General features: G+C 40.5%; 4 protein-coding genes across 4 annotated transcripts; 2 read left to right on the plus strand and 2 right to left on the minus strand.

The window, feature by feature from the left end:
* Nucleotides 1-1,190: 1,190 nt before the first annotated feature.
* Nucleotides 1,191-7,822, plus strand: man2c1 (mannosidase, alpha, class 2C, member 1; the record flags this gene model as incomplete). Its single annotated transcript, XM_079223125.1, has 26 exons — nt 1,191-1,291; nt 1,611-1,736; nt 1,825-1,948; nt 2,033-2,103; nt 2,182-2,359; nt 2,440-2,629; nt 2,966-3,072; nt 3,379-3,489; nt 3,647-3,739; nt 3,835-3,951; nt 4,033-4,128; nt 4,218-4,363; nt 4,702-4,825; nt 5,135-5,256; nt 5,350-5,435; nt 5,518-5,664; nt 5,754-5,833; nt 5,913-6,007; nt 6,111-6,215; nt 6,296-6,452; nt 6,550-6,693; nt 6,837-6,946; nt 7,032-7,111; nt 7,191-7,333; nt 7,420-7,523; nt 7,621-7,822. 26 exons carry the CDS (start codon nt 1,191-1,193, stop codon nt 7,730-7,732), a joined length of 3,069 nt encoding a protein of 1,022 aa, XP_079079251.1. The 3' UTR covers nt 7,733-7,822.
* A 137-nt stretch (nt 7,823-7,959) lies between these two features.
* On the minus strand, nt 7,960-11,672 carry neil1 (nei-like DNA glycosylase 1). The gene is made up of 10 exons (XM_079223126.1): nt 11,585-11,672; nt 10,439-10,917; nt 10,241-10,360; nt 9,133-9,241; nt 8,939-9,032; nt 8,713-8,834; nt 8,598-8,625; nt 8,445-8,515; nt 8,176-8,374; nt 7,960-8,084 (listed from the first exon to the last, which is right to left on the minus strand). The coding sequence occupies exons 2-10, from the start codon at nt 10,891-10,893 to the stop codon at nt 8,038-8,040; spliced, it is 1,245 nt and encodes a 414-aa protein (XP_079079252.1). The 5' UTR covers nt 10,894-10,917; nt 11,585-11,672; the 3' UTR covers nt 7,960-8,037.
* A 407-nt stretch (nt 11,673-12,079) lies between these two features.
* Nucleotides 12,080-14,736, minus strand: commd4 (COMM domain containing 4). Its single transcript, XM_079223147.1, has 7 exons — nt 14,648-14,736; nt 14,403-14,468; nt 14,275-14,314; nt 13,653-13,772; nt 12,870-12,950; nt 12,565-12,741; nt 12,080-12,448 (listed from the first exon to the last, which is right to left on the minus strand). The coding sequence occupies exons 2-7, from the start codon at nt 14,454-14,456 to the stop codon at nt 12,408-12,410; spliced, it is 513 nt and encodes a 170-aa protein (XP_079079273.1). The 5' UTR covers nt 14,457-14,468; nt 14,648-14,736; the 3' UTR covers nt 12,080-12,407.
* Nucleotides 14,737-16,302: 1,566 nt separating this feature from the next.
* sema7a (semaphorin 7A (JohnMiltonHagen blood group)) lies at nt 16,303-23,418 on the plus strand (the record flags this gene model as incomplete). Its single annotated transcript, XM_079223338.1, has 14 exons — nt 16,303-16,396; nt 16,724-16,863; nt 17,902-17,943; nt 18,071-18,166; nt 18,434-18,536; nt 18,744-18,854; nt 19,151-19,293; nt 20,385-20,572; nt 21,056-21,164; nt 21,740-21,935; nt 22,126-22,238; nt 22,487-22,632; nt 22,841-22,899; nt 22,994-23,418. 14 exons carry the CDS (start codon nt 16,303-16,305, stop codon nt 23,416-23,418), a joined length of 1,965 nt encoding a protein of 654 aa, XP_079079464.1.
* Between the last annotated feature and the right edge of the window lie 2,362 nt (nt 23,419-25,780).

The following is a 25,780-nucleotide window of genomic DNA, read 5'->3' on the forward strand; positions in this document are numbered from 1 at the left end:
AAGCCCACAGTCCAAACAATAGGTGGATAGGAGTCGACAGACATCTCTGATGGTAGGGTGCCCTGATGGGCTATACCACATGTTTCCACCAACCCTGTACTTAGAGCTGCTCTATGGATGTTATAATAAAAGGGTCCATACAAACACAGAAACACACAGCTCCTTCCCTGTGAATAATGCTGAGAAAAAAAGGCTTTTGTGTTTTCAGGCTGCACGTGGGCTGACCCCTAACCCCTGTCCGCCTGTCTGATCACAAGACTAACTCCCCAGCAATCCTGAGAGCCTCTCAGTTATACTGCAGCCTGTAGAGTAAACCACTGGACTGCTGGGGAGTTATTACATAATCATGTCATTCTCACAGGGTTTCCCTTGGCCATTTTATCATCTCTTCTACCTTTATTATATTCATACATTTCTCACGGGTCATTTTAGATGTTCAGTTTGCAGTAGGCCGATTTGCATGCTTATGGCGTAGAAGTTGACACTGTTACATTAGACTGAATAAACAAGCTATCTGGTAAAATGAGTAAATGGTAAAGAGAAGTGACTGTTTCTCCTCAATATAGTGTTTTAAAAAAAGGACATAAAGTGACATTTATCAGTCCTCCAGCAGAAGATTATTTAGCCCATTCATTGCCGCTTGTGGCCTCATTGCACTGTTGATATCCTGTTGCCATATCTCAAAACAACCTGTCTTACACTGTAGTTGTTTCGCATTGTATTTGTGCCGTGATGTTATTCAGTTATTATGTTGTGTATAAGTGTAAAAAAAAAAACCTGTTGTCTCAGAATAAAAAATAAAACTAATATTGATGAAGTACAATTGCATTTTCATTGCATTTTATAATTCCTGATGAAAAGTCCCATGTCTAGCAGGCTGACTTAGCGCTATCAATCATACAGAGACATATTTTAACCATACTACCTGTATAAGTCATAATAACCCAGATTCCATGTTTTACATAATTCCAGCAATTTGACCCGTTAAAAGCAAAAGGATGCTCAATGGTGACACCTTGCACAGTTCCTTCCTTTTCCTGACCAAGAGGGAGAAAAATCAGTTGAACAGGACTGCCATCTAGTGGCTGCTGACGTACATAAGAATACGTTTTACTTCCGGGGTCTTCCAGATTTCAGTGCTCGCTGTCCACTGTAAACCTACGTGTTGTGTTTTGCGTGCTGGTTTCGTGATGTCTCGCCAGCCTGTGCTAAAAAACAGGCGCACTCTCCTCGAGAGAGCAGAGAAATTTATCTCTGATATTTACTTCACAGACTGCAACCTGAGAGGACGGTGAGGCATCTTTTCATGCAGCTGCAATGACGTCTACTGCAGTAGATTAAAGTACCTCAAATGCAGCAGAACATTTCTGTTTTCTTCTGTGGTGTTTTTAAACAAAGGATTGTTTCATTCATATCCTACACTGCTGCTCAGTGTTTATTTGAATATCAGTATTAGTTTCACGGGTCTGCCACACACTGCTAGTCACTGTAATCATACAGGGAGTTAAGTTGACATTATAGTACACAAGTAAGTTAATACTGGCCTCAGGATACATAATGCACTGTGATTCTGGGCTCTTTAAATAACTTTTTGAATCATTATTTTGTAGTCTATATGGAGTATCCTGCCCGCTGGAGTCCATCACTTCCTCCTTGTCCTCAAAACGGATCACATTCACAGAGGCCTTTCAGCAGACCTTTGCTCCTTATAAAGTTGGTGATACCTTTGGACCCACGTAAGTACAATTGTCAGATTGTTATCACCCACACATTTTTATATCCCCCCTGATCTTGGCAATGAACCAAGCTTGATGCTTTTTGAAGGTGGTGGACTTGCTGGTTTAAAGTGACCCTGAAGATCCCAGAGTCCTGGAGAGGAAAAGAGGTTCATCTTCTGTGGGAAAGCGATGGAGAAGCAATGGTTTGGAGAGATGAACAGCCAGTTCAGGTAACGTAGCAGTCCGGCTAAATTAAAGTGCCAAAATCCTAAACAAACAAATTATTATATTTTATTGTGACATGTGTACTGTAGGGCCTCACCAAAGAGGGCGAGAAGACGAGCTACATCCTGTCAGACTGTCTGAGAGATGAGGAGCCACACAGGTCAGTTACTCAAACAGGAGTTCATCGCTGCTTCTGTCACCAAATTTATACCTAACAATATTTTCTCATGTTCTTTAGTGTCACCCTGTATGTGGAGATGGCCTGTAATGGGCTTTTTGGAGCTGGTCAAGGGTCCATGATTGCAGCCCCGGATCCCAACAGGATGTTTTCTGTACAGAAAGCTGAGCTGGTGGTATTTAACCGCGATGTACGGGAGCTGCTGACTGATTTTGAAATGATGATTGACATCGTAAAGGTGAAGTCACACAAAACAATACACGTTACTTGACTTTAGTTGAAGTTTTTTGGAAGTTACCCTTTTCTCTTCCTTCACAGGAACTCGGCGAGGGAGAGCAACGAGGCTACCAGGCACTCTTCACTGTCAATGAGATGGTGAACCTCTGCGACACCTCTGATCCCAGCTCTTTCTCTAACGCTCACAGTCTGGCCCACACCTTCTTAAGCCAGCGGAACGGGGAAAGCCAGCACATTGTACATGCGATGGGTCACTGCCACATAGACTCAGGTCTCAGTCTAATGTCTAAAATGTTTCCTTTTGAGAATGGAAAACGGTGAAGAAAACCTGGCGTTGTATGCCTGGTCAGCTTTGAAATTAAATGTACCAATAGTGATTAGATATTTAAAGATTTAAATCATAATTTTGCCATGTTTTACTTTTACATTTTTTCTCAGACTGGTTGTGTTTAGCATATTTTGTGGAAAGAGAAAAAAGTTTAGCAGAAAAGCATATTTTTATTCTGTATCTGTGGTAGCTATTTCTAAAGTAGAAACTAAAATGCACATACAGTCTTCCAATATTTCATTCAAATTGGTTAATATTTCTAAATGTCTGTATCTCCAGCTTGGCTGTGGCCCTACGAAGAGACCATTCGCAAATGTGGCCGAAGCTGGGTGACGGTGATCCGTTTGATGGAGAAGAATCCAGACTTTGTTTTTACGTGCTCTCAGGTTTTTCCCCACTAACACAGTTTACATTACATTTAATTTAGCTGACACTTTTATCCAAAGAGACTTACATTTTTGCTCTATACACCGTAGACACAGCAACGGGGAGCAATTAGGGGTTAAGTGTCTCGCTCAAGAACACATCGACAAGGACTAGCGGAGCCACGGCTCGAGCCACCGATCCTCTGATTGAAAGACGGGCATGCTAACCACTGAGCCACAGTCGCCCAGTTTATTATGAGCCATAAAGGTTTTACAAATAAAAGCAGTCCTCCTGAGTTTTGACATTTTACTTTGCTTTTTGTTCAGGCCCAGCAGTTCCAGTGGGTAAAGAGCTGGTACCCGGGACTCTTCTCCCAGATTCAGCAGTACGTTAAGAAAGGCCGATTCATTCCAGTTGGAGGAACATGGGTGGAAATGGTAAACCTGATCTGAATCTGACCTGATCTGACCTAAATCACATTTCCATTTATCTTTTCAGTTTAACTATATGAAAAGGGGCTGTTGCCACTTTGCTCTTTTTTTATAAACATCATATGCTAAATTAAGATTTACGAATGACATGTTTGCCCGTCAGGATGGCAATCTGCCCTCAGGTGAGTCCATGGTTCGGCAGTTTCTACAAGGCCAACGCTTCTTTAACCAAGAGTTTGGGATCCATTGCAAAGAGGTAGGGATTCATAAAACATGTTTTTATAACGTGCTAGATTTGTGGCCATTTTATCACATATGCATACTATAATGATCTTTTCCCGTTCTCTTTAGTTCTGGCTTCCGGACACGTTTGGCTACTCTGCCCAGCTTCCTCAGATAATGCAGGGCTCTGGCATTTCCAATTTCTTGACACAGAAGCTCAGCTGGAACCTGGTCAACACTTTTCCTGTAAGTCGTACTGGCCACTGATTTTTAAAAACATTGGGTTATTAAGTTTTGACTTTCAGTTTTGACAACTCTTACCTTCAGCACAACACCTTTTTCTGGGAGGGTCTGGATGGCTCCAAGGTTTTAACCCACTTCCCACCAGGAAATTCCTATGAAATGAAGGGCAAGGTTGAAGAAGTGAGTTTTTGGTACACATAACATGGTGAATGTTGAGTCTATGACAAAAATATTTACAATCCTCACAAAGCTTACATTTCTGCCCACAGCTGATGAAAACAGTAAAGAATAACAAAGACAAAGGAAGAGTGAACCACAGTGCAGTGTTGTTTGGTTTTGGCGATGGAGGCGGCGGCCCCACACAGCTGATGCTTGACAGATTGCACCGGGTCCAGGACACAGATGGACTTCCCAAGTCAGTTCCTGTCTCACACTTAAAACTCAGCACTCGTCAGTAACAAAAACCAAGCCCAAAATAAGGCAGAAATACGTCCCAGAAGTAAATTAGTCATGAGTTTATGTTGTCTTTTCCTGCACTGTAGACTTTCTGTAATAGGGTTTGCCGGCATGTAGGCAGTGAACTCCTACAAGCTTGTTAAATGTAAAAGGATATGAGTGATGTTTACTGATGTCATCATAATGTGGTCCGACAGTACTATTCATTACACTCATGGTTTAGTCAGAATGAATAACTAAGGTGTAGCCAGTGATGTCATTGGCCACTTCCATGTCTAATTCTTGTGTGTTCCTCAGGGTCCAGACTTCTACTCCTGATAAGCTTTTCTCTCAGCTTCAGGCTGACTCCGCTCTGCTTTGTACTTGGACCGGAGAGCTCTTCCTTGAGCTGCACAACGGCAGCTACACCACACAGGCTCAGGTAGAACGAGATCTTTTAAAAGATGCTTTGCAAAAACTACACTAAAAGGAAAAATATCCAAGCACAAATAGGCCAGAAAAGAAATACAGTGTGTATGTGTGTGTCTGTGTGTGTGGATACACAATCAGTATAGAAGGGGTTGTCATAATCACTTGTAACATCTTGCAATATAATAGAGACCCAAAATAAACACAAGTGGGAGGAAAAGGGTTGTACATGTCCAGGAAATATAAATTAATAAAAAACAATAAAAGGACTATTAGATAATGTTTGTATTGTTTGATGAAGTGCAGTTCTGTTCTCTTCCAGATTAAACGAGGGAACCGGCAGTGTGAGGCGTTGCTTCATGACATTGAGATAGCCAGCAGCTTGGTTCTGTGTCAGAACATAACTTTTCAGTATCCTGTGGAAAAACTGCAGGAGCTCTGGAGGTCCAGACACATGCATTAAAGTTTGATGATGAATTAATTGATGGCCTCTGTTGTTGCAGTATGAAAATAGTTTCTTTCAATTTTCCCTTTCAGGCTGCTTCTACTAAATCAATTCCATGACGTGATTCCCGGCAGCTGTATAGAGATGGTTGTGGAGGATGCACTCCGGTATTATGAAGGTACAGTTTCATGTCCATTAAAACCACAGCCATATTCATGTATTGCTTTCCAAAATGAAAAGAATGGCGTGCTGTGTATCAGATATCCGCAGGGATGGCGCTGCACTGCTGCATGATGCCTTTGGAGCCCTGGGGTCAAAAGGCAACTCCACTGGTGTGTTCAACTCTCTGCCATGGGAGCGCCATGAAGTCATCCAGAGTCAAGCTGGAGCTGATACACTTGGTCTGGGTATGTTTAAATATTTACAATAAATGATGTTGTTGCCTTACAAAGTCCAGCTGCATATTTCATGTTGTGTTGTATTTGTTGTATTGCAGCTCTGGTGAAAGTTCCTAGCCTCGGTTTGTCCCCTGTCATAGACACACAGCCTGCAGCTGCAGTCTCTGTCACATCTCAAGTATGTACTAATATAGAGCATTTAATTCATTTAGCTATGTTGTCATTTAATTTGGCTAACTGAGGTGTGTAATGTACAGGCCGACGGCACCATCCTCATGGAGAACGGGATTTTACGGACTGTTGTAAACAAAGACGGCACGTTGGCATCGCTGTATTTGATTAATGCTAACAGGTACTGTCGGATCACGTGGCCACATTTTCTACGACCGATTATACACTGAATACTTTTTCTTTTTACTGAATTAACATCCGTCTCACCACTTGGTTGGTTTCAGAGAAGCCATCTCTGACACCTGTCATGGGAACCAGTTTATCATGTTTGATGACGTCCCTCTGTACTGGGATGCTTGGGATGTAATGGACTACCATCTACAGACAAGGTGTCCATCATTACTGTTGCATACATCTTGCCATCTTACAGTATTTGCAGGTGACCCTAACTGCAGAATTGACCCCATAGGAAGCCGGTTCTGGAGGTGGTGCAGCCTCCTCATGTGGTGTCCTCAGGCGGGCTCCGAGGCAGTGTCAGCTTCACACTCAGGATTAGTGATAAGAGCACTATCACACAGGAGATTGTCATGGACGCCATGTGTCCTTACATCAAATTCAACACAGAGGTATAACATTTATGATATCTGGAGAATCACTGATCCAACAGTTGACAAATTCTTCAAAACCCAAGAAATACCGAGTGTTGCATCCATCCAATTTCAGGTAAAGTGGGCAGAGTCACACAAGTTTCTGAAGGTGGAGTTCCCAGTACGAGTCCACAGCCCCAATGCTACGTATGAGATCCAGTTTGGCCATCTGCAGAGACCCACACACAGAAACACTTCATGGGACTGGGCCAGATTTGAGGTACAACACTGAACTGAACTGTATGAGTAGGATGATGTTCAACTTAAGGACAAAATATGTCAGCAATGCTGTCCTAACAAAAATAATGCTGTTGAAATGCTTTGTATTGTCTTTGCTGTTTCTCATCATGGCTTCCTTCTCAGGTCTGGGGTCACAAATGGGCCGATTTGTCGGAGCACAACTTTGGGGTTGCGCTGCTGAATGATTGCAAATATGGCTATTCAGTCCATCAGAACACTATGACCTTGTCCCTGTGAGGTTCCCCTCTGTTCATATACAATTCAGTTTCACCAAATGTAACTAATCCCTGCATCTAACAGTATACGTCTCTGTCCTAGACTGAGAGCATCTAAGGCACCAGATGTCAAAGCTGACATGGGGACTCATCATTTCACCTATGCAGTCATGCCACACGCAGGTAGGGTGGAACTCTTCTCATTAAACCTTAACTCTCTCACCGTGGACCATGTGATAGCATGTGTTGTGTTTAAATATAGGATCTTTCCAAGATGCTTCCGTCATCCAGTGTGCGTACAACCTCAACTTCCCTTTGAGGTCGATCCAGTGCACTGCCGACACGGAGCCATGGAGTGCCTTTTCCGTCAACACTGCTGCAGTCATCCTTGAGACCATTAAACAGGTATCTCATTAAATGGTAAACTTGACCTGGCTTCACTTAATCCACTCGGCCCACTAATGGTCGTTTACTGTGTTTCCCCGTGACAGGCTGAGGACAGGAAAGGAGCACTTGTAGTCCGACTGTATGAGTCACATGGGAGCAGCGTGACTGCAACTCTCTGTGCCACCCTTCCAGTCAGGGAAGCATGGCAGTGAGTATTTCTATTTTTACAGCGTTCACTGTTGTCTGGCATCTTTTTTTATGTTGTATTGTCTACTAAGAACAAAACTTGTTTTTTTGCCTTTCAGTTGTGATTTACTGGAGAGACAAGACCCCACTCGACCAGCACGCATCACGTCAGACGGAATCACTCTGAACTTCAGCCCCTTCCAAATTGTGTCACTTCTCCTGATCTTGTAAAAGATACAGCTGGGAACCAAATCTCAGGGTAGTCACAAATTCTAAAAACTAATCGTAGAACCTTGATGAACGCTATAAAATGTGTCAGCTGGTGCTGCAGTTTATTAGGAGACTTCCGATGGAGGGCATCAGTGCCCTCCATTTGGAGGGCATCTGCTACTTATGGATGACAATGTGACAAAAATAAAGTAATTACTTTGCATCAAATCAATACGTTTCAGAATGTATGTAGAAACACGTTTTATTAATAAAAAAAAAAAATTTGCAGTATAAAAACATACATCCCATACAGTGGTGCCTCCTTTTTATGTACTGTTCTGCCTGGTCACTCTCTCGCTTCGCCTCTGTGGACCTGTAACAAGGACGACTATGAGATCCAATTCTGTTGAGTTTTCGTTCCAGTAGTACCCAGTAGATTTTCAGATATAATTTTATGAGCTCACCTGTCGTTGGCGCTGCACTGCTGTTTTTCTTCATACGTGCAGTTTCTCTCTTTTCATGTTGAGGTGTGTTTACTACCCGGCTTCTTTTGGATACGGCTTCCTTTAAAGGTGCATCCTTTTCTTTTTTTGGTGTTTTGGTCACAGTTTCCCGTTTGATCACGTTCTTCTCTGATGTGCTTTTAGAGCGACTCCTGACCGCCTAATGAAATCAAACTTGTTAAGAGTTACCGCTATTCATTACTTCAACAAAACAGAAAGTGACTCATTACCTTTTTCTTTTCTGTGTAATCGTGGTCATCTTCTTTCTTGGCTCTCTTTTTGGCCTTGGGTTCCTTTGAATCTATTGTGTGGAAAAGAATATTCATCGACTATTCACAGATACATTTTAGCGGAAGTTCTCAAGTTTCATGTATTCCGAGTACCTTTAGGTGTCATGGGGCCTGGATCTCCCTGAAAATAGAACAGTACATATTTGTGTCAGTGACGTGTGAAACTCTGTGCCAGAGTTTAAAATACAGGATTTTCCTATTAACTCACTTTAAACCACATAGTTCTGCCATTGTGGTCCCGTATAGATTTCATTCCATCCACGTAGTAACACTGCAGCCACGCCTTAAAGTCAGAGTAGTCTGCCTTCTGGGGATCGTAGCCCTTCCCACCTGGGAAAACAAAATGCGTCAAAAACGGTTATTTCAGAAGAAATTCAATGTGTTATCTCTGAATGAAACCATTATGAATGAGTCTTTCACTCAAAATGACCAACCTAGGTTCACCACCTCTAGCGGTACTGTGTGACACAGTCTGAGCAGGTCACCCGGCTCTATTTCCACTTGTTTCTGTTCAGCTGTGTCTGAGTTCTTGTCCACAGAAGAAAGAAAGAGGCATTTTTAGAAAATTTAAAGCGGGGATTGTTGAGTGATCTGATGATCTGAAAAATGTGAGTCTCTGCTCTTTCACCTTTGTGTCCTTGATCTCATTTTTTACAGCCTTCTTGTTTTCAAATTCATCTTCTGACTTCAGGCCTTCCAATACGGTCCTGGCGGGCACAAACGGTGGGATGTTCAACCTAAAAAAAGATGAACCAGCCACTTAGGACCCATTCTTTTGTCAAACAGAAAGGCTCCTTTGTTTCCAATGTGCGTCTGAATCAGTGTGCTGGACGTAAGAAACCAAGAAGTGAAAGAAAGCCATTCTTTTCATATCTGGAGGTAAACAGACCTTGAGTCTCATGAGAGCCGATTCTGTGCTTTGGTGAACAAAACAAAAGATACAATCAGCTTTTTTCTTCGAAACAGAACTTAATAGGAAAAACGCTCATGAGACAAAAGAAAGCTTTTAGTAGTCTTTACGGTCTGACCTTGATTGATGCATCCTTGTAATAAACAAGAACTAAAGCTACTCCCTGTTGCCTTCTTGCTAATATGTTTCTTTTTAAACTGTGCAGAGGCCTATTGTTAGCCAAGGTTTCTTTGTCCCAGGCTTTCAATCACTTGTTGTTCCTCGTAGCCTAGTTAAACCTAGCAAGTAACTACAGATGCAAACTAGCCATTAGAACATCTATAGTAATATGTGTTGTCAGCCTGTAAATGAGTAAATAATGTTATGATTAGTGATGCACTGGTCCAACATTTTCTCTCAAGATGCATATTCTGATTACTCAACACAGGTTCTCTGTCAATTACAAAATACCAATCCAATGTCAGTGCTTGATATTCTACAAGTTTCACATCTGTATATGTCTGAATATATCTGAATAAATGTAGCTACAAGAGGAAACACTGTACTTAATAATGACCTTGACAAAGCAGTTGTGTTTTTTTTTTATCTTCAACCATTTTGATAAATCTGTCTTTTTTCAAACAAAAATGTCTGGTTCCACCTTCTCAAATGTGACGATTTGCTGATTTTCTTTGTCTTATTTGATTGAAACTGAATATGTTGTGGTTTTAAACTGTTTGCTGGACAAAAAAGTAATTTGAGGATGACATTTTCATGGGAAATGATTAAACATAACCGTTATAATGTGTCATTTGAGTAGTTCTGAGGCGTGTTTGAAGTCTATCACCTGAAAAGGATTTCAGCCCTGAGGTAGTTCCCAATACCGTTGAAATACTTTTGATTGAGCAGAACTTCACAGATGGGCCTGTCGAAGGCACGGTCAGACAGGTGTGACACTATCTTCTCCCTGCAAAGATATTGACTGGTCAGTGTGACATTGATACTTTGAGCAGGTGACTCAAGTTACAGTCTCAGCCTTACTAACCTGAAGCTTTCGTACTCAAACATGATACAAGGCCCTCTGTCAGGCTGCCACGTCCCATTGGGTTGCCAGCTGCCAAACCTGCGTGTATCCACAAAGCTCAGCACTCTGCAGGGCTTCTCTTCGGAATAAAACCGCAGATGGGCATGTTTGGGCAGCTCATCCTCTGTGGTGAAGCGGAAATAGCCCGACATCCCAAAGCGAAAAACTATCTCCATGGGCTGGTCTGCTTGTCCTGGCTTCACTGTCTCCTTTGAATCATCACTCTTCATGGGCGTCAGCGTGAGCTTCACTTCCTTCCCTCTGGAAGTGGCACTAATGCGATAGGCCTCGCAGGTGAAGGGCACATCAGGACTCTTGCTGACCTCAGATTTTGTGATTGGTCCAGTGAACAACACTCCTGTGCACATTTTGTTCACGAAAAGGCTGGCCAGGTGGAGCTCTGGTCCCTCAGGCATCTTGTTTGAACAAATGAAGCTGTTCTGCAAAGAATAAAGTGGCATTACAAAATGCTTTCCTGAAGGTTTCTTCCCTTTTTTCCCTGTGTAAGTTTTCTTCTTGATTTTTGGGGGAGGTTTTTTTCTGATCCGATGTGAGGTCCTGGGACCCGGATGTCGTACGTGTACAGATTGTAAAGCCCTCCGAGGCAAATTTGTAATTTGTGAATCTGGGCTATACAAAATAAACTGAATTTAATTGAAAACATTGCATCATGAGCTGTAGCTACCTGTAATGGACATGAGGAGGAGACAGCTTTGAAACAGAATGTATAGACTTTGTTCTTAGGGAAATAAAATGCTCATGCATAAAGGAACAGTTAACTGAATGAATAGAAAATGAAAAATCTAAGGGATTCTAAACAATTAAAAAAAGCCCCAAAGAGTGGAGGGGTGTGTGTAGTGGACTTGTGACCTCAATTTAAAATATTGGCCTCTCTGCACACATTCTACAACCAAACACACGGACTACATGATGCACATCACCTCCACATATCATGCGTGTCCTGACTGGGTGTATTCTGCCAGCCTGAACAAATAATTGTATTTCTGTTTTGCACGAGGTAACAAAAATAAGCTAAATACGTTATAGTTTTGTCAAAGTGGGCGTTTTCATTGAGTTACGAGGACCACAGGGAGTAAAACAACTCACCCAAAACAGGAAATAGACCACGCCGTTGATAAACTCTTTAAAAGACGTCAACTACAGTGACATAACCGAGGGAGTTGTCGGGGTTCTCAACTCTCTGTAGGGATGCACAATGTGCTAACCACGACGAAAACGTTTTCACAACATACGTGTTACCAAACATTCTTCTTCTTCTTCGGTTTAATTGCGGGTAGAAGCCAGCGTTAAGGGGCATTACCGCCACCTACTACGTTGGAATATAACTATCCTCTTTCCCCAAATTTCCAACCATGTGTAAACCTTTGACACCATATACTGTACGAAAATATCGCGTGAGCTCCATGCTTTCACGCACGTGTTTCTCATCCAAGTGAATGTTTAGTTTTCGCTGTTTTCAATTAATTTAATGAATTGTCAAGCAAACGCAATGTAGTAAACACTACATGAGCAAACAGTACAGCCCCAGTGCATGCTGGGAAATGCAAGCTTTGCAGAAACCGGTAAGGATACACATATTACACATTTTATTTTGTAATGTATGAGCACAAGAAGGTCAAACACAAATTATAAGCATAATTCAAATCAAAACATGTGAACCAATATACAATTATTTTACAAAAATAGTCCACTCAGTATTCTTGTTCAGTCTGGACACATTTCCACCAATTATTATTACTAACGTGGTAGAAAAATACAACTAAATATCAGTCAATACTAATAAGGAATAAGCCATTCACATGACCTTTGAGATGATAAATTCATATTAAAAAAGTATGGCACTTTTAAACAGCATCATTTGTGTTCGTCTGTCGATCAAACATCGAGGTCTGACTTCACGGTCCACTCTTCATTGCAGTGCATTCATCCTCGTCTGGGCTTGTTTGAGCTCTGTAGAAACACACGATTTGAGATTTATCACAAAATAATTCTGACCAATAAAACTGTTTGAAAATGGACGTACTATGGGACGATATAACTGCAATTTGACATGACGCAGAACTAACCTGCAAGCAAGACTCTGAACTTGTCTGCAGAAACGGAAACAACAGTCGTCTCTGTTGCGGCTGACTCTGCTCCATGTGTCTGCAGTTTAAGCTGAATCATTGGTTCATTCACCTCCCTCAGCTCACTGGAGCTCAACGTGTAGTCAACGCGCCAGGACACCGCCTCCAGTCGGCCCACTGAAATTCATGACAATGCAGAATTGATGTCATCTCTCAGTCAGCAACCTCACAGAGAACAGCTCTCATCGTGAGTTATTGTTGTCTTCCTCTTTAAAAAAAAAGACATGGCAGACAGAATGACTTACATCTCAGACTCGTCTCTCTTAGTTTGCCTTGCAGCGCAGAGTGCTTGTCTTCATATGATTTGCAGAGTCCCGTTGTGTGTTCTAAAATAATGAGTTTGTGTAAAATTAATAGTAAAGTCAAGATTTATTTTAAGTGCATAAATCACATTAAAGCCTTTTCACACATTATTAGCAGAAGTACTGTCCCGGCACATTAAAACAGAAGCAACCGATCCATTAAAGCGAAAAGTAACAGCCACAAATACCTATCAAATAAAGTGAATTACAACATTTTAAAAAGACCATCTCAAGCTGCTGGAGAGTGCATTCTGATAGTTTTATACCATCAATGTGCCAAAGTCGCATTGCACCACACCCCCACCAACTAGCAAAGTTCATTTTGTGCATTGTGCACAAATGGTGTCACCTTGGAGTGCCAGCTGACGGCAGTGTTTTATCATATTTAGTTCCACAATATCCAATTATGCAATGCAGCACGCTCCAATAATGACATGATTGGCTGTGGTCGTGGACCTGTATGTTGATAGAAGTCCAAATCTGCACATCATTAAAATATATAACTCTGGATTCAGAATTGCATAGTTGTTTAGGAGCCCTGGGTATCTCCCCTAAGGGCTCTTCTTAATGCATACATTACCCCTGCAATAAAACAACCATAAACAACCAATCCATGCATACGCTTGGCACTAATAAAGTATGGAAAGTGGTTTGGATGTGTGAAAACAGATCAAAAGACATAATCATCATTTTTATACCAAACATGGGGAACCACAGTGGACTTACCTTTAGGCAGACCGAGCTGCTGCAGCTCACTGGACAGGGACTCGCTATCAACATCATGCTTCGCTGCACTGGAGAAAATGAAGCTGAGCACTGCCACACTAGCTTTAATATCTCCGCTCTCTGCAAGAGGGATTGATGTCATGAATGAACATGTAATAGCAAAAAATGCAATGCAAGTATGACAGTTTCATAGGCTTATGTGTTAAGTATATTAGTTATAATTAAATGCAGTAACAGCAGTAGTGGAATATATTTAAGTATATAAAAAATAAAAATAAAGTACTCTGCTACAGAATCATTTTTTCAGTACTGGTACGTTAGAGTTATACTTATACTTCTACGTCGTTTTACTTCTACGTTCTACTAAATAGTCTGCAAATTAAGGTTTTACACACAAAACATATGATGGACTTATAAAACATGATGCATTGTAGATTTAACTACCAAAGCAGTATTTTAAGTCAGCTTACTTCAAGCACATTCTCTACAAATACTTGAGTATTTTAAATTAAATACATATTTGTAATGAGGGCCCTTTGTTTGTAATAGACTATTTATATACTGTAGTGCTGCTACTTTAACCTTCAATTTGTAAATGACCTGTAGTATGAGGAAGACTTACCAAACTTTGCATCTGCAGTAAGCTTTGTAACCTTATCATACTAAAAAAAGAGAAGATAGCTCATATCAGTGAGTTAATTGTGAATATGGCGTGAGGTAACTCATATGGAAATATGTTAAAATTCTTACATCAATGCCATCCCCGAGCAAATCCTTCAGCACTTGAGCACAGAGTAGTTTCATTTTGACACTTGACTGTTATGTTAGAAAGGCAGAAAACACAAATATCAGTATATATATATATATATATATATATAAATATATATATATATATATATATATATATATATATATAAATATAAATATATAAATAGAAACATAAACACCATAAACTGACCCTGCAAATGACAATATTCACTCTTAAAAGTACTCACGATCTTGGCTAATGTGCTTATTTCGGCCAGTACCCAGTCTGGGCAGTCCAAATCTCCACAGAAACGAAACCGCTAGAAACAGACAAGACATCACATACACATTATTGTTTACTGTGCTGTCATTAAATAAAGTCCTTAACACTGAAACGATAGCATGTGCATTGACATCCATCATTGGAAGTCACTAACTAGCTTAGCCTGCTAACGTCAGCTACGGAAAAGCCGGGTCTAAACATCGATAGTGTTGAAGGTAACAACTAACGTGACTTTATGAATAAATTATGCAACTAAAATTTCTTGTAAAACCGGCTTCCAAATAAGCAAACTGGAGTAAAACAATACGATTATTGATTGTTTACCATGGCTGCCAGTCGTCAGTCAGGTGACCTAAAGAACTGAACCGGAAGTACTTTCTGCTTCACATCTGATTGGACATTGGACGAAAGTGGGCTGTCCTTCAGGCACAGACGATGGACCCGATCTTTGGCAACACGCGTTCATTAGAAACACCAATTGTATTATACCATATACATTGTTGATTGTGCGTGTATGGTTCAGCTCCCAGATACAATTAAAACAAACACAACAGAAAGTTAGCGTATTAATTTTTTTTTGGAATTTGTTGAAAAACAAACCTGGGCAAGTTATATAAAAACAAATCTGGATAGGTTAGAAGATCCATAAATCCATGTACTGAGAACGAAAGAACACCTGGATCTCCTTGCTGATGTTTATATTGAGAGAAAACATGGGAAAGGAATGGTGGAAAAGTAAAATGTTTCAGATCAGATGAGATCCAATAAACAGGGGAAGCCTCACTGCCATTTGTACAATACATCTGGACAATAAATACTTCAGGTAATGCCTCTGTTTACATCAGAGCTAATGCCTTTGCTGAGGGCTTTTTGTAGGATCGAACAAGCAGCTACTCAGATTGCAACTGTACCATGTCCGCTCTTTATGTCAAGGGAGCATTCAGATGATTTCAGTCATATTAGTGAGTCTCATCAATATATATATACATATATATATATATATATATACATGTATATATGTATATACATATATATATATATATATATATATATATATATATATATATATATATATATTTTTTTTTTTTTTTTTTGCTGTGGTTCTTTTAGTTGCAGTTTGGCATTTAGATGGCAAATGCGGTCTTCTTTGTCTGTCGTTTGATTTCCATTTATGTTTGTCTTTCTCCCTCAATATAGCCTAGATCTCAAATTGCCGCATTAGGCTTTTTGAAATAACTTTCAGGAAATATTGGTACTGTGTCTATTTACATGTTTATGAATGAATTAAATTAAATACAACATATATGTCTATTTTCTTCTGTTTGCTAACCTACATATGTGTTATGGAATGCATCTACACTGATGTCTTGATATTAATGTCATCTATAGCCGTAATGTGACTATGATGTGTTGCAGCGACTCCACCCCGCCCACCACGCTTGACTGTTCAGCTTCGGGTTGTGCTATTGGCCACCGCGGAGAGCACTGAGAAGAGGGAACAAATCTACAGAGGTTATTGGCTTCAACTCCTCGCTGGAGGAGAGGGTACCTGTCTGCTCTTTTCTCAGGTCGGATTGAGGACGGTTCATACAGAAGTATGTTAACCGTATAATGCGCAAAATGTTGCGATTTGTTTTCATTTGGTTTGATCTTCAACTCGTCCTAAATTCACCGACTCTTGGATCTAAAAATAATCCCAGACTTCTGCGAAAAGGTAACGTTCACTTGTCACTTTTTCACCGCTACGACTGCAATGTTTAAGATGTATTCAGAAAAATCCATGTCTCAAATTAGTGATGATGGCTAGAAGAGTCAGACACAGAGTTAATCCTCAAATCCTCCTTAAACCGGCTAAGAGTAAGATTTAGTTCAATTTAGATCACCCAACTTTACTCTCCAAAGGGAATAACCAGATCAGACGAGAGTATACAACGTTTGTTGTCAGTGCACGAGGATACAGTCAATGATATGATTCAGTCTGACCTTCACATCCCTCCATGGCCCAAGTCAAATATGATAATGTAATGCATTACTCCCTCAGATATAAACAGTGGTGGATATGAATACCAAGTCTGTCAGAACCACAGTGTGTTCTTCTGTCACGAGGACTCTGAGCAGATGTACGTCGGAGGAACAAATTTTGTCCTGAAACTCGATGTGGATGACTATCATGTTATAGAGGTGGGTGTTTCCGAACTTACATTTTGAAATGGATCTGTGTCTTTTGTTTATTGAATCACCTGCAGTAAATGTACTTCCTGTATACTCTTCTAATATCTTATTTATGGGCTCCCAGCTTGATCTCGGTGTGTTTGGTTAATGACGGTGAAGGTGGAGTTTGTGATGCAGCTGAGGACATAATTAGAAGCTTTAGCAGATGGTTACCACACACCCATTGTTACAAGAGTCTGTCTGGCAGCGCCCACTGACAGATGTGGCCTTTTTAAGCCAGCTGTAACATACAGCTTTAAGTCAGAAGGAGCTGCTGATGGATGATAAAGTAATGAGTTATACAAGTTTATATAATGTTATAATCCAGAAAAGTGAGATAACAAGAAGCAATAATTAATTAATAATGGGCTGATGGTTGTTGAATGTTTTCCAGAAAACTAAAGCAGAAATGATTTGTTTCTGACCATAAGAGATATATGTATATCTTTATTTTACACTAATGGATATGTGCCAGACACAGCTGAAGCTACTGAGGAAGTAAACATTAGTTTGATAGATTTTTGCCTGAGAAAGCATACAGTAGAAAGGAAACCGAACATGTGTTTCAGATCTTTCGTTTTTATCCATCATAGTAATAATAATAATAATAATTCTTTAATTTTATATAGTGCTTATAGGACAGACAAACAGAACAAAACAAAAAATAGAAAGACAAAGGAGCAAACAAAACAAATGAACAGAACATTTTTGGTAACGGAATGAGTCATGCAGTGGAGGGTATGGTGCAGAGGTTAGCAGTTTAAAGAGGTGGGCTTTGAGGGCTTGTTTGAATGATAATAGGGTGGGAGCCTGACGGATGTGGATATCATCCAGCTATTTCAAACATGTCTTTGCCCAAAACACCTGTTTGTGCAACTGTCATGCTTTAACAATAAGTAAGTGACATGGGGATGTTTGAAATATAAATGTTTTCTTTATAATGTCTCATTTAAAATGACCCTCATGTAAAAGGTTGTGAATTTGTCCATCTATATGTCTCCCTGACAGAAATATGCTTTGAAAACCGTGGGGCAAAAACAGTGCCAAGAGGTCAGTAATTACATATTTATGTGGTCAGAAATGTCTGCTCAAAAATTAGCAAAATATTTTTTTTTTTAATGAAAAGCATAATTAGTTCTGTGTGATGACTTGGTAATAATAGCGTCTGTTTCTGTAGGGCCAATGTGAAAATGTCATCACTGTGATTGAGAAGTTTCAGGACAGCTTGTTTGTCTGTGGAACAAATGGACACAAACCGCAGTGCTGGAAGCTTGTGAGTGTTTGCATGAATCACTGAATATGTTCCAGTTAATGTCACTTGTGCCTGATATACTGCAGTTATTGTTTCTGGCTAACTTTACTGGCAACGGCAGGGCCAAGCTGATTGAAGCATGGAGCGTCTTTGTGTATAGTTCTCATTAAACTTGAATCCACACCCTGTCTGTGATTTCAGTCGGGTGTTGGGTGGCTGGTGTTTCAATATATTAAACCATCACAACTAACTATGATACTATTTTTTTGACTTTCTGTGGTTCTACAGTTTCCTTCAGTGAACAACCAGTCTTATGAAATAGTGGAGAGTTATGAGGGGACAGGCATCTCTCCATTTGTTTACACACACAACTCTGTGTCCCTCACAGCAGGTATGTTGAATACAGCAACTTGCACAGCCATATAGTAGCCCATGTTTTATACGGTTTCAAAATGTGACTGGGGGCTGCACACTTATTTAACCGCATCAAGTCATGTGTGGTAGCAGAGTTGGCCAACCAGTGCACTTTCACATGAAATATTCTCAATAATTGAGCATCTTTGCTCGTTTTCACATGATGTCTCTCTGCTATTTTTAGAGGGTGATATATATTCAGCGGCACCTTTGGATACTGATGGAGGTTCTCTACAATTCAGAAGGAAAGCTGGCAGCAGAACTAACGTCTGGATGTATGATAGCTGGGTCTCAGGTGGGTTAATGACTGAAGTTTATTCATAATGTAGGATGAATATAAAAAGATACCCTACTCAGGAAAAATCTACCGTAATTAATATTACTTCATAATGCAGCTAAATAGTATCAGTTGGTCCTGAGAGTGTTCAGTCTTTAACTCATATTGTTCTTTGCACTCTTTAGTGCCCTTTCATTATCTCCTGTTTTGGTCTCACATGCCAAGCTTTGTCATCACATATTATATGCTGGCATGACCCTTTAGGCCTACTGTAAACAGTGAAGCGGTTTGTTAAACATATCCTCCTCTCACAGAGCCCACATTCATCTCTGCCTCCTGGGTAAAGCAGAGGGAAGACCCTGACAACGAGAAAATCTACATCTTTTTCCGTGAAAAGAACTCCGATCAGAATCCGGAGGCGGACCCCTGGATATCGAGGGTTGCCAGAGTGTGTAAGGTATGCTGGACACTGAAGTGGACCACGCTTACGTCAGTAAAGCTCTCGTCTCTCACTAGACTGCTACAGAAAATTCCCCAAATTCTCTTCAGAGCTATCTATGCTAGTATTTATATTCAATACAAGACTTAGTATTGATTGCATATAAGCACAAGCATGGCCTTTGGGGGCGCTAGCAGGGCATTAATGCTAAGAATATGAAATATTGATGAAGCCTTGTAATATGATCGAAAGCACCAGAATACCTATTTAATGGACCTTGAGGTAAGATTATTTTGTCAATCATTGTTTTCAAGGTTGAGGATAAACTTTGACTTTACACATGAATGGAAAAAGTTATTCCCATGGTGTGTTGTAATGCAGTGCATACATCTTCATTTTGCAAGATATGCCCACAAGCATGATCACCTTCTCCTTCTCGTTTCTATTAGAATAAACAGACAGTGAATTGTTGGACACTTCAGCAAAGTTTAATGTCAGTGTTCTAGTGTTGGCTGCGTCTCCAACAGTAACCCGTCCGGAATTTGCCAAATAAAGGAGATGAAAGGCCACCATCTGTTATATCAGTGTTGTTTGATGTTGAACAATGGTTAAGGTCGGCCACTATTTACAGTACTTGAGAGTATGAGGAGAGTATGACCTACTGATATGCTCAGGCGGTCACTTGGTTACCTGGTAGGAAATTAAATATTTACTTGCCTTGCAAAGGGAGATGACAGGGTGATATCCTGCTGTACGTGAATACAATGCCGGTCTTTGACTAAGGCATACACATGATTAATTCATTAGTGGACGATCTGCACCACAGTGCTCTCATTTCAACTACCTGCACAAACTAATCTGGCTTCTTCTATTTCAATTAACTAACGCGGCATGCTATTATTGTGGTGAAATACACTCTTTTCAACCCCTTTGTTATTCCACATGTGTGCAAAACAAGACTTGCCCAAGCAGAGGTTTAGTGTTTCATTCCAGGTATCATGGTCCAAGTAAAGACAGTCATATCAAATAACAATAAGTCGGTGAATTTTAGTTTGTAAGAAAAGTGAAAGAGCGTCTTCCTGGTGTCATTTATTGGTGTCATTTTGCAGGTAGATGAAGGTGGATCAAAACGATTCTTCCAGAACATGTGGACATCTTTCCTCAAGGCCCGGCTTGTCTGTGGGTTTCCAGAAGAGTCACTCTATTTCAACCGTCTCCAAGACATTTATGTGATGCATGCTGAGGACTGGAAAGACACCAGAGTCTATGCTCTTTTCACGCTTTTCACAAGCAGCTGGTGAGACACTTTCCCTTCCTTCATTATCAGCAACTAAGCAACAACACAAGCAACACGCTGACAGGGCAACACAAAATAGCTCCCACTTCGAAACGAAACATATCCTGGCCTCCCTGCCTCCCTGCCTGTCTGCCTGTCAGTCTGTCTGTCTGTCTGCCTGTCTGTCTATTCAATCCAAATCTCCTCCATAGGTAACCTATATTTCTACCCTCTTATGCTAGGGTCCATTCATCGTGGTTAGTCACATAAGATGACTGCTCAGTTTACTCTCACATTAGAAGCAATTCAGTATTGCACTTCTTGAAAGAGGGTGACTCAAAATAAATTGATGGAGACTTGGATAAAGGTTTGAATAGATTTGAATGAAAGATCTTCTGCTAAAAGTCAAACGGCATCAGGCAATGGGACAAAACCACCACCACTGATATACAGATGACAACTGTATTTTTGATTCTAACTTCAGTTATCTCATTGCCCTTCTAGGAACTCCACGGCAGTATGCATCTATTCAATAGGAATGATTGAGGAAATATTTGAGAACTCAACTTTCAAGGGCTACAACAAAGACGTCCCAAAACCAAGGCCAGGAACGGTAACCATTTGTTTTGTTGCTATGTTGCTGGGCAGAGACAGAATAGTTCCTCTCGGGGTTTCCAACCCTCTTATGCATTTTTGGTGTATAGGCCTATCAGATGTTCCAGAGTAAGACACAGGCATGTTACAAGTGGGTGGAAACATGGAAAATGTGTGTCTGTAATACTTATACCCATCAAATGCGGTTCAATGTTTCAGATTGTCATTTTTTTACATGAAGTCTTTTTGAGTTCAACCCTGTTGAGGAACTAAAGAGGCCCCACAAACATGGATACATTTCAGAATTTCCTCTCCTTGTAGTAAACAGTTCACTGACCCAGTGAGTAATGGTTACTTAAAGGAGGTTGACTTGTAGCCATGTCTTGTAAAGAAAACCCTGTTCCTTCCATCTGTTCAGTTTATAGTCTTGTCTTATTTGTTTTTATACACCTTCGGATGCCTTCTGTTTTGTATACATGAAGAGTTGCTTAACACGAGTGTCCTACACACATTCAGTTAATGTTCCTCTTCCTACAGTATACAAATTACTTATAAATGGAAAAAACTACAACTTTGTGTCCACGTATTTTTCAGTGTGTAAAAAACAGCAGGACCCTGCCACTGGCCACTGTCAATATGGTCAAGGATTACCCAGAAATGACTGACTGGGTTCACTCCATGCATAATACAGCTCCATTTTATATCAGCAACAACAACTACACCAAGATAGCTGTGGACCGCGTCCAGGCAGCAGACCAGCACATGTATAACGTTCTGCTTCTGGCTACTGGTATGTTCCGGTTGGGAGGAAATACTATGTTCCTTCCGTACTTTGTTTAGCTGTTTATGCCTTGTGTGTTTCCTTGTTGATATGTATTTTAATCATGGACTGTCTGTAATCTCTGTGAGGAACAATGAGCTAAAAATACATCACCCCCAAAATAACAACGTTACAAACCGTTTGTGTGCTGTTCCAACAGATTCTGGGACAATCCATAAAGTGTTGGAGTCCGGGTCAGAACCTTTCATCATCTCTGAAACACAACTCTCCAGCCGTTCAACCATCAAATCAATGAAGCTCGTCTCCACAAAGGTATTGTAATGTCATGCATTGTGCAGCAAGGTGTTGTCAGTTGTGTTTTTGTCAACCCATTGGTGAAATTATATTTCTCACAATTTTATATTTTTATGCCGCACGAGTCAGCATTATATATTAACTTGATTACATTTGGAATATGGATAGGATCGCTTGTGAAACCTAATAAAGGGCACAACAATCTATCAATACTTGATCTATCAATGGTTTAAAGTGACATTATTTGTGTGTCTCCCTGTGCACAGAAAAGGTTAGTGGTGGGTTTTCCAGAGAAAATTGCTATTATGGACCTCCAGAGGTGTCAGGAGTACAACAAGTCCTGTGCAGATTGTGTCCTGGCCCGGGACCCGTACTGTGCCTGGACCAAGTTTGGATGCAATCCAACTTCGCCGTAAGTGTGGACAGCATTCATACCAACAACTAACAAGTTAACAAGACTGAAATAGCTGCTCTCTGCATGTCCATCTGAATATGAAGGTTCTGCCAAAGATAGGAATGCATGTTGACAAATTAATTTTCCAACATAAAACAGATCATTGGGGCAACATCAAAGTCTCTCAGAATGCACTTGTTGGATCATGTTTTGTTTTTGTTTTCAGTGGAGGCATTCAAAATATCATTGATGGAAACACAAGTCTATGTCCTGCATCAGTGGAAGGTAACTAGCAATGATACTGTTATGTATACAAACCTGCTATGGACTCAAAAACTTTTGATCACATCTGTATTTTATCTTCTTTTTATTTTTGTAGAAGAAAAATTAGTGAACCGGACCAAACGGGAGACAGATTCACCATCAGCGGAGGATTTGAGGACAGCTCACTCGGTCCCCCTGAGTGTCCCTTTCTATCTGTCATGTCCTATAGAGTCCTACCATGCTGCCTACACCTGGGAGCATGAAGGCCAGAGCAGCCCTTGTCTCCAGATGCAGTCTAACTGCCTGCACCTCATCCCTGCCATGGCACACGAGAACTATGGCGGCTACAAGTGTGTTTCCGAAGAGAAAGACTACACCAAAGTGGTGAAAACGTATCAGCTTACAGAGCAAATTATTCAAGATACAAATGAAAACACCAAGAGGATCAATACCCCTTTCAAGATAAATTATGCATCAGCTGTCGTGTCGCAGAAGACATGGATCACCCTTGGACTTGCTGTGTTGGGGATTTTCAGTTAGGATTTGCAAAAAATGACTATTTAAACTTAACATTCCCTACCTTTTGAAAATCTTTTCAGTTGGTCCAGTAGTCATGTATGAAAATGTGGCATAAACATCCTCAGGACCCCTTTGTCCTAGTCATTGCTCTCAGGCCAGGACACAGGCAGCATTAAAGGAAATCCACCAATAAAGCTGGCAACTCGCCAGTTCAAGCAGAAACACAAACCGTATTTGTGCAAGCGGACATGTAGCTGTGTTTGGCAGAAAAGTTAGGTTTCAAGTCTACAGGAACATGCTGTAGCCAAGTTTATTTTCCAAAGAGAGGCCAGAGCCGGAAGAGGTTGGTGTGATGGAGAGACAAAGCAGCGCAATCGGACAGAGCACAGCTTGAATGATCTGAGGAGCCCCAATTGTGCCTCCTCCTGTTTGTTTGGATCAGCTGATGATCAGTCAAGTACCTCAACATCCTTCATGAACTACTGCAATGTTTCTTTGACTGAGTACTTTGTTCATTGTCTTTCTTTTAAGACAAGGAAATAAGGGAAGATGTCAAAAGTAATCTGAAGGAATTCCTTTTTAAAAAGGTTTTGTCCAAACCAAAGTACACCTTTAAAGAGTTGTGATCATGAGTAAGAAGCTTCTGGTCAGAGAGCCACAGACAGCCTGTCCACAGTAAGTAGGTGTGGTGTAGGAGTAGCGTGTGCACGTTGAGGCAAGCTCTTTGGTCTATTTGAGGTCAAAATATGTTTTCAAGTTCCTGTATAAATTCCCTCTGCTTTGGAAGGGTGGAGGCCACCAGGGACCCTCCCTGAATGTCCCTGTGTTGTTGAGCCAGTGGTCAGAGAGGCATTTGGAAAATGTGCAATAGAAACAGTTTTCTAGCAGAGCAGACAATATATGATTTTTAAAGAAAGTGGTACCTTGTTAAACTTATTAATTATTAATTAACTAAATTAATTTTTGGTAAAACATTTTTTTAATTTTGCTTTGACATACAAAAACACATCAATATTAGCTGCAGTGTGAGCAATGAACATATTAGTCCCACAGTCCACTTGACATAGAACAGATTTGAGAAGGTTGAAGGTGATAGCTTTGCATCTACAGTGTGCACATATATTTTATTGAAGTGTTAGTGTTTTGGTACAATCTGTTGTGTTTCCCACTGGAGATTTTTATACATGCAAGCAATATGTGTCCTTATAATTTCAGAAATAGTATATTTTTTAATAATATTGTCTTGAAAAGGCTACCTGAAGAATGTAAGTTATTGATTTCCTGCTCATTGAAATAAAAACAGATGAAGCTGACATTGTTCACAAGGAGTTGTATAGCCATACCGCTCTTAGATCCACTCGTAAGTGGTTTTCAGAGAAAAATGTACTTCCAGAGTTCATGCCTTCATCAGACGTGGCACCCTGCAATAAACCACATGCAGCCTGATCAGAGTAACAACCAAGGATCTTCAGCTTAAGCTGTTTTATTCCTGGATCCACAATCTCAGCACATGGTCTCAACCCTGCTAATGACATCAATGATGTGAGTACATCTTGTTGAGGAAAATAAATCACAACTACACTGTATCTCTCTGGCCATCACTCCACAACAGTCCAAAAGGAAATCCTGCATTCTTGTCAGATTTTCTTTCAGATTAGGTAATTGTAGTTTAAAAGCTTCGGTAGAATTTTCCTGCTGATTATATTTCTCTCATCTCAGATCTAGAATGAATCCTGATGACACATCTTTATGGCACTGTCAAATCTGATTTCCATTATCAGACATTGAATACCTCTAAACTCTATCACACCTGCCACATAAATAAACTGATGTGATCTTTCTGTTACTGAGGCAAGAACAGAAAGGAGGGAGCACACTCATAGGCGTGTCAGTTTTATTGTATGTGACCACACCCTGCTGTTACTGTGTTGGGTGGTTGTCCTTAGTATAAAACAAGTATGAGGTGCAATACAATGTGTGGGATTAGGCTCTACCAATACCACAAATGATGTCAGTTGTTTTCATCTGAGGTTCCAACACAGACTTTTGACAGTTGAGAAAGAGACTGTTGTTTTGTTTTGTGGTGCAGGACACAACGTGACTACAGACGACCCACCTACAGTACATGTGTCTGGCTATCAGGTCACTTTAATGAAGATCAGGGAGTATCTGTTTTAAGCCGGAGCTAACCCAACACCTGACCCGACAGATCAGTGGTTACGTCTATCTAACCTGTAAGTGTCTATCTAACCTGTAGGCTGCTGAAAAACGTACTCATAGTTTAGGTGGAGCTGTAAAATGTGTTTTCCTGCATCTGTGCTCTACATCATTCGTCTGGGGTGTCTATGTGAGTTATTGTTTGAGCCACCCTGTTTAATTCAAT

The sequence above is a fragment of the Taurulus bubalis genome (assembly GCF_910589615.1).
Source record: "Taurulus bubalis genome assembly, chromosome: 9".
Taxonomy (NCBI): Eukaryota; Metazoa; Chordata; class Actinopteri; order Perciformes; family Cottidae; genus Taurulus; species Taurulus bubalis.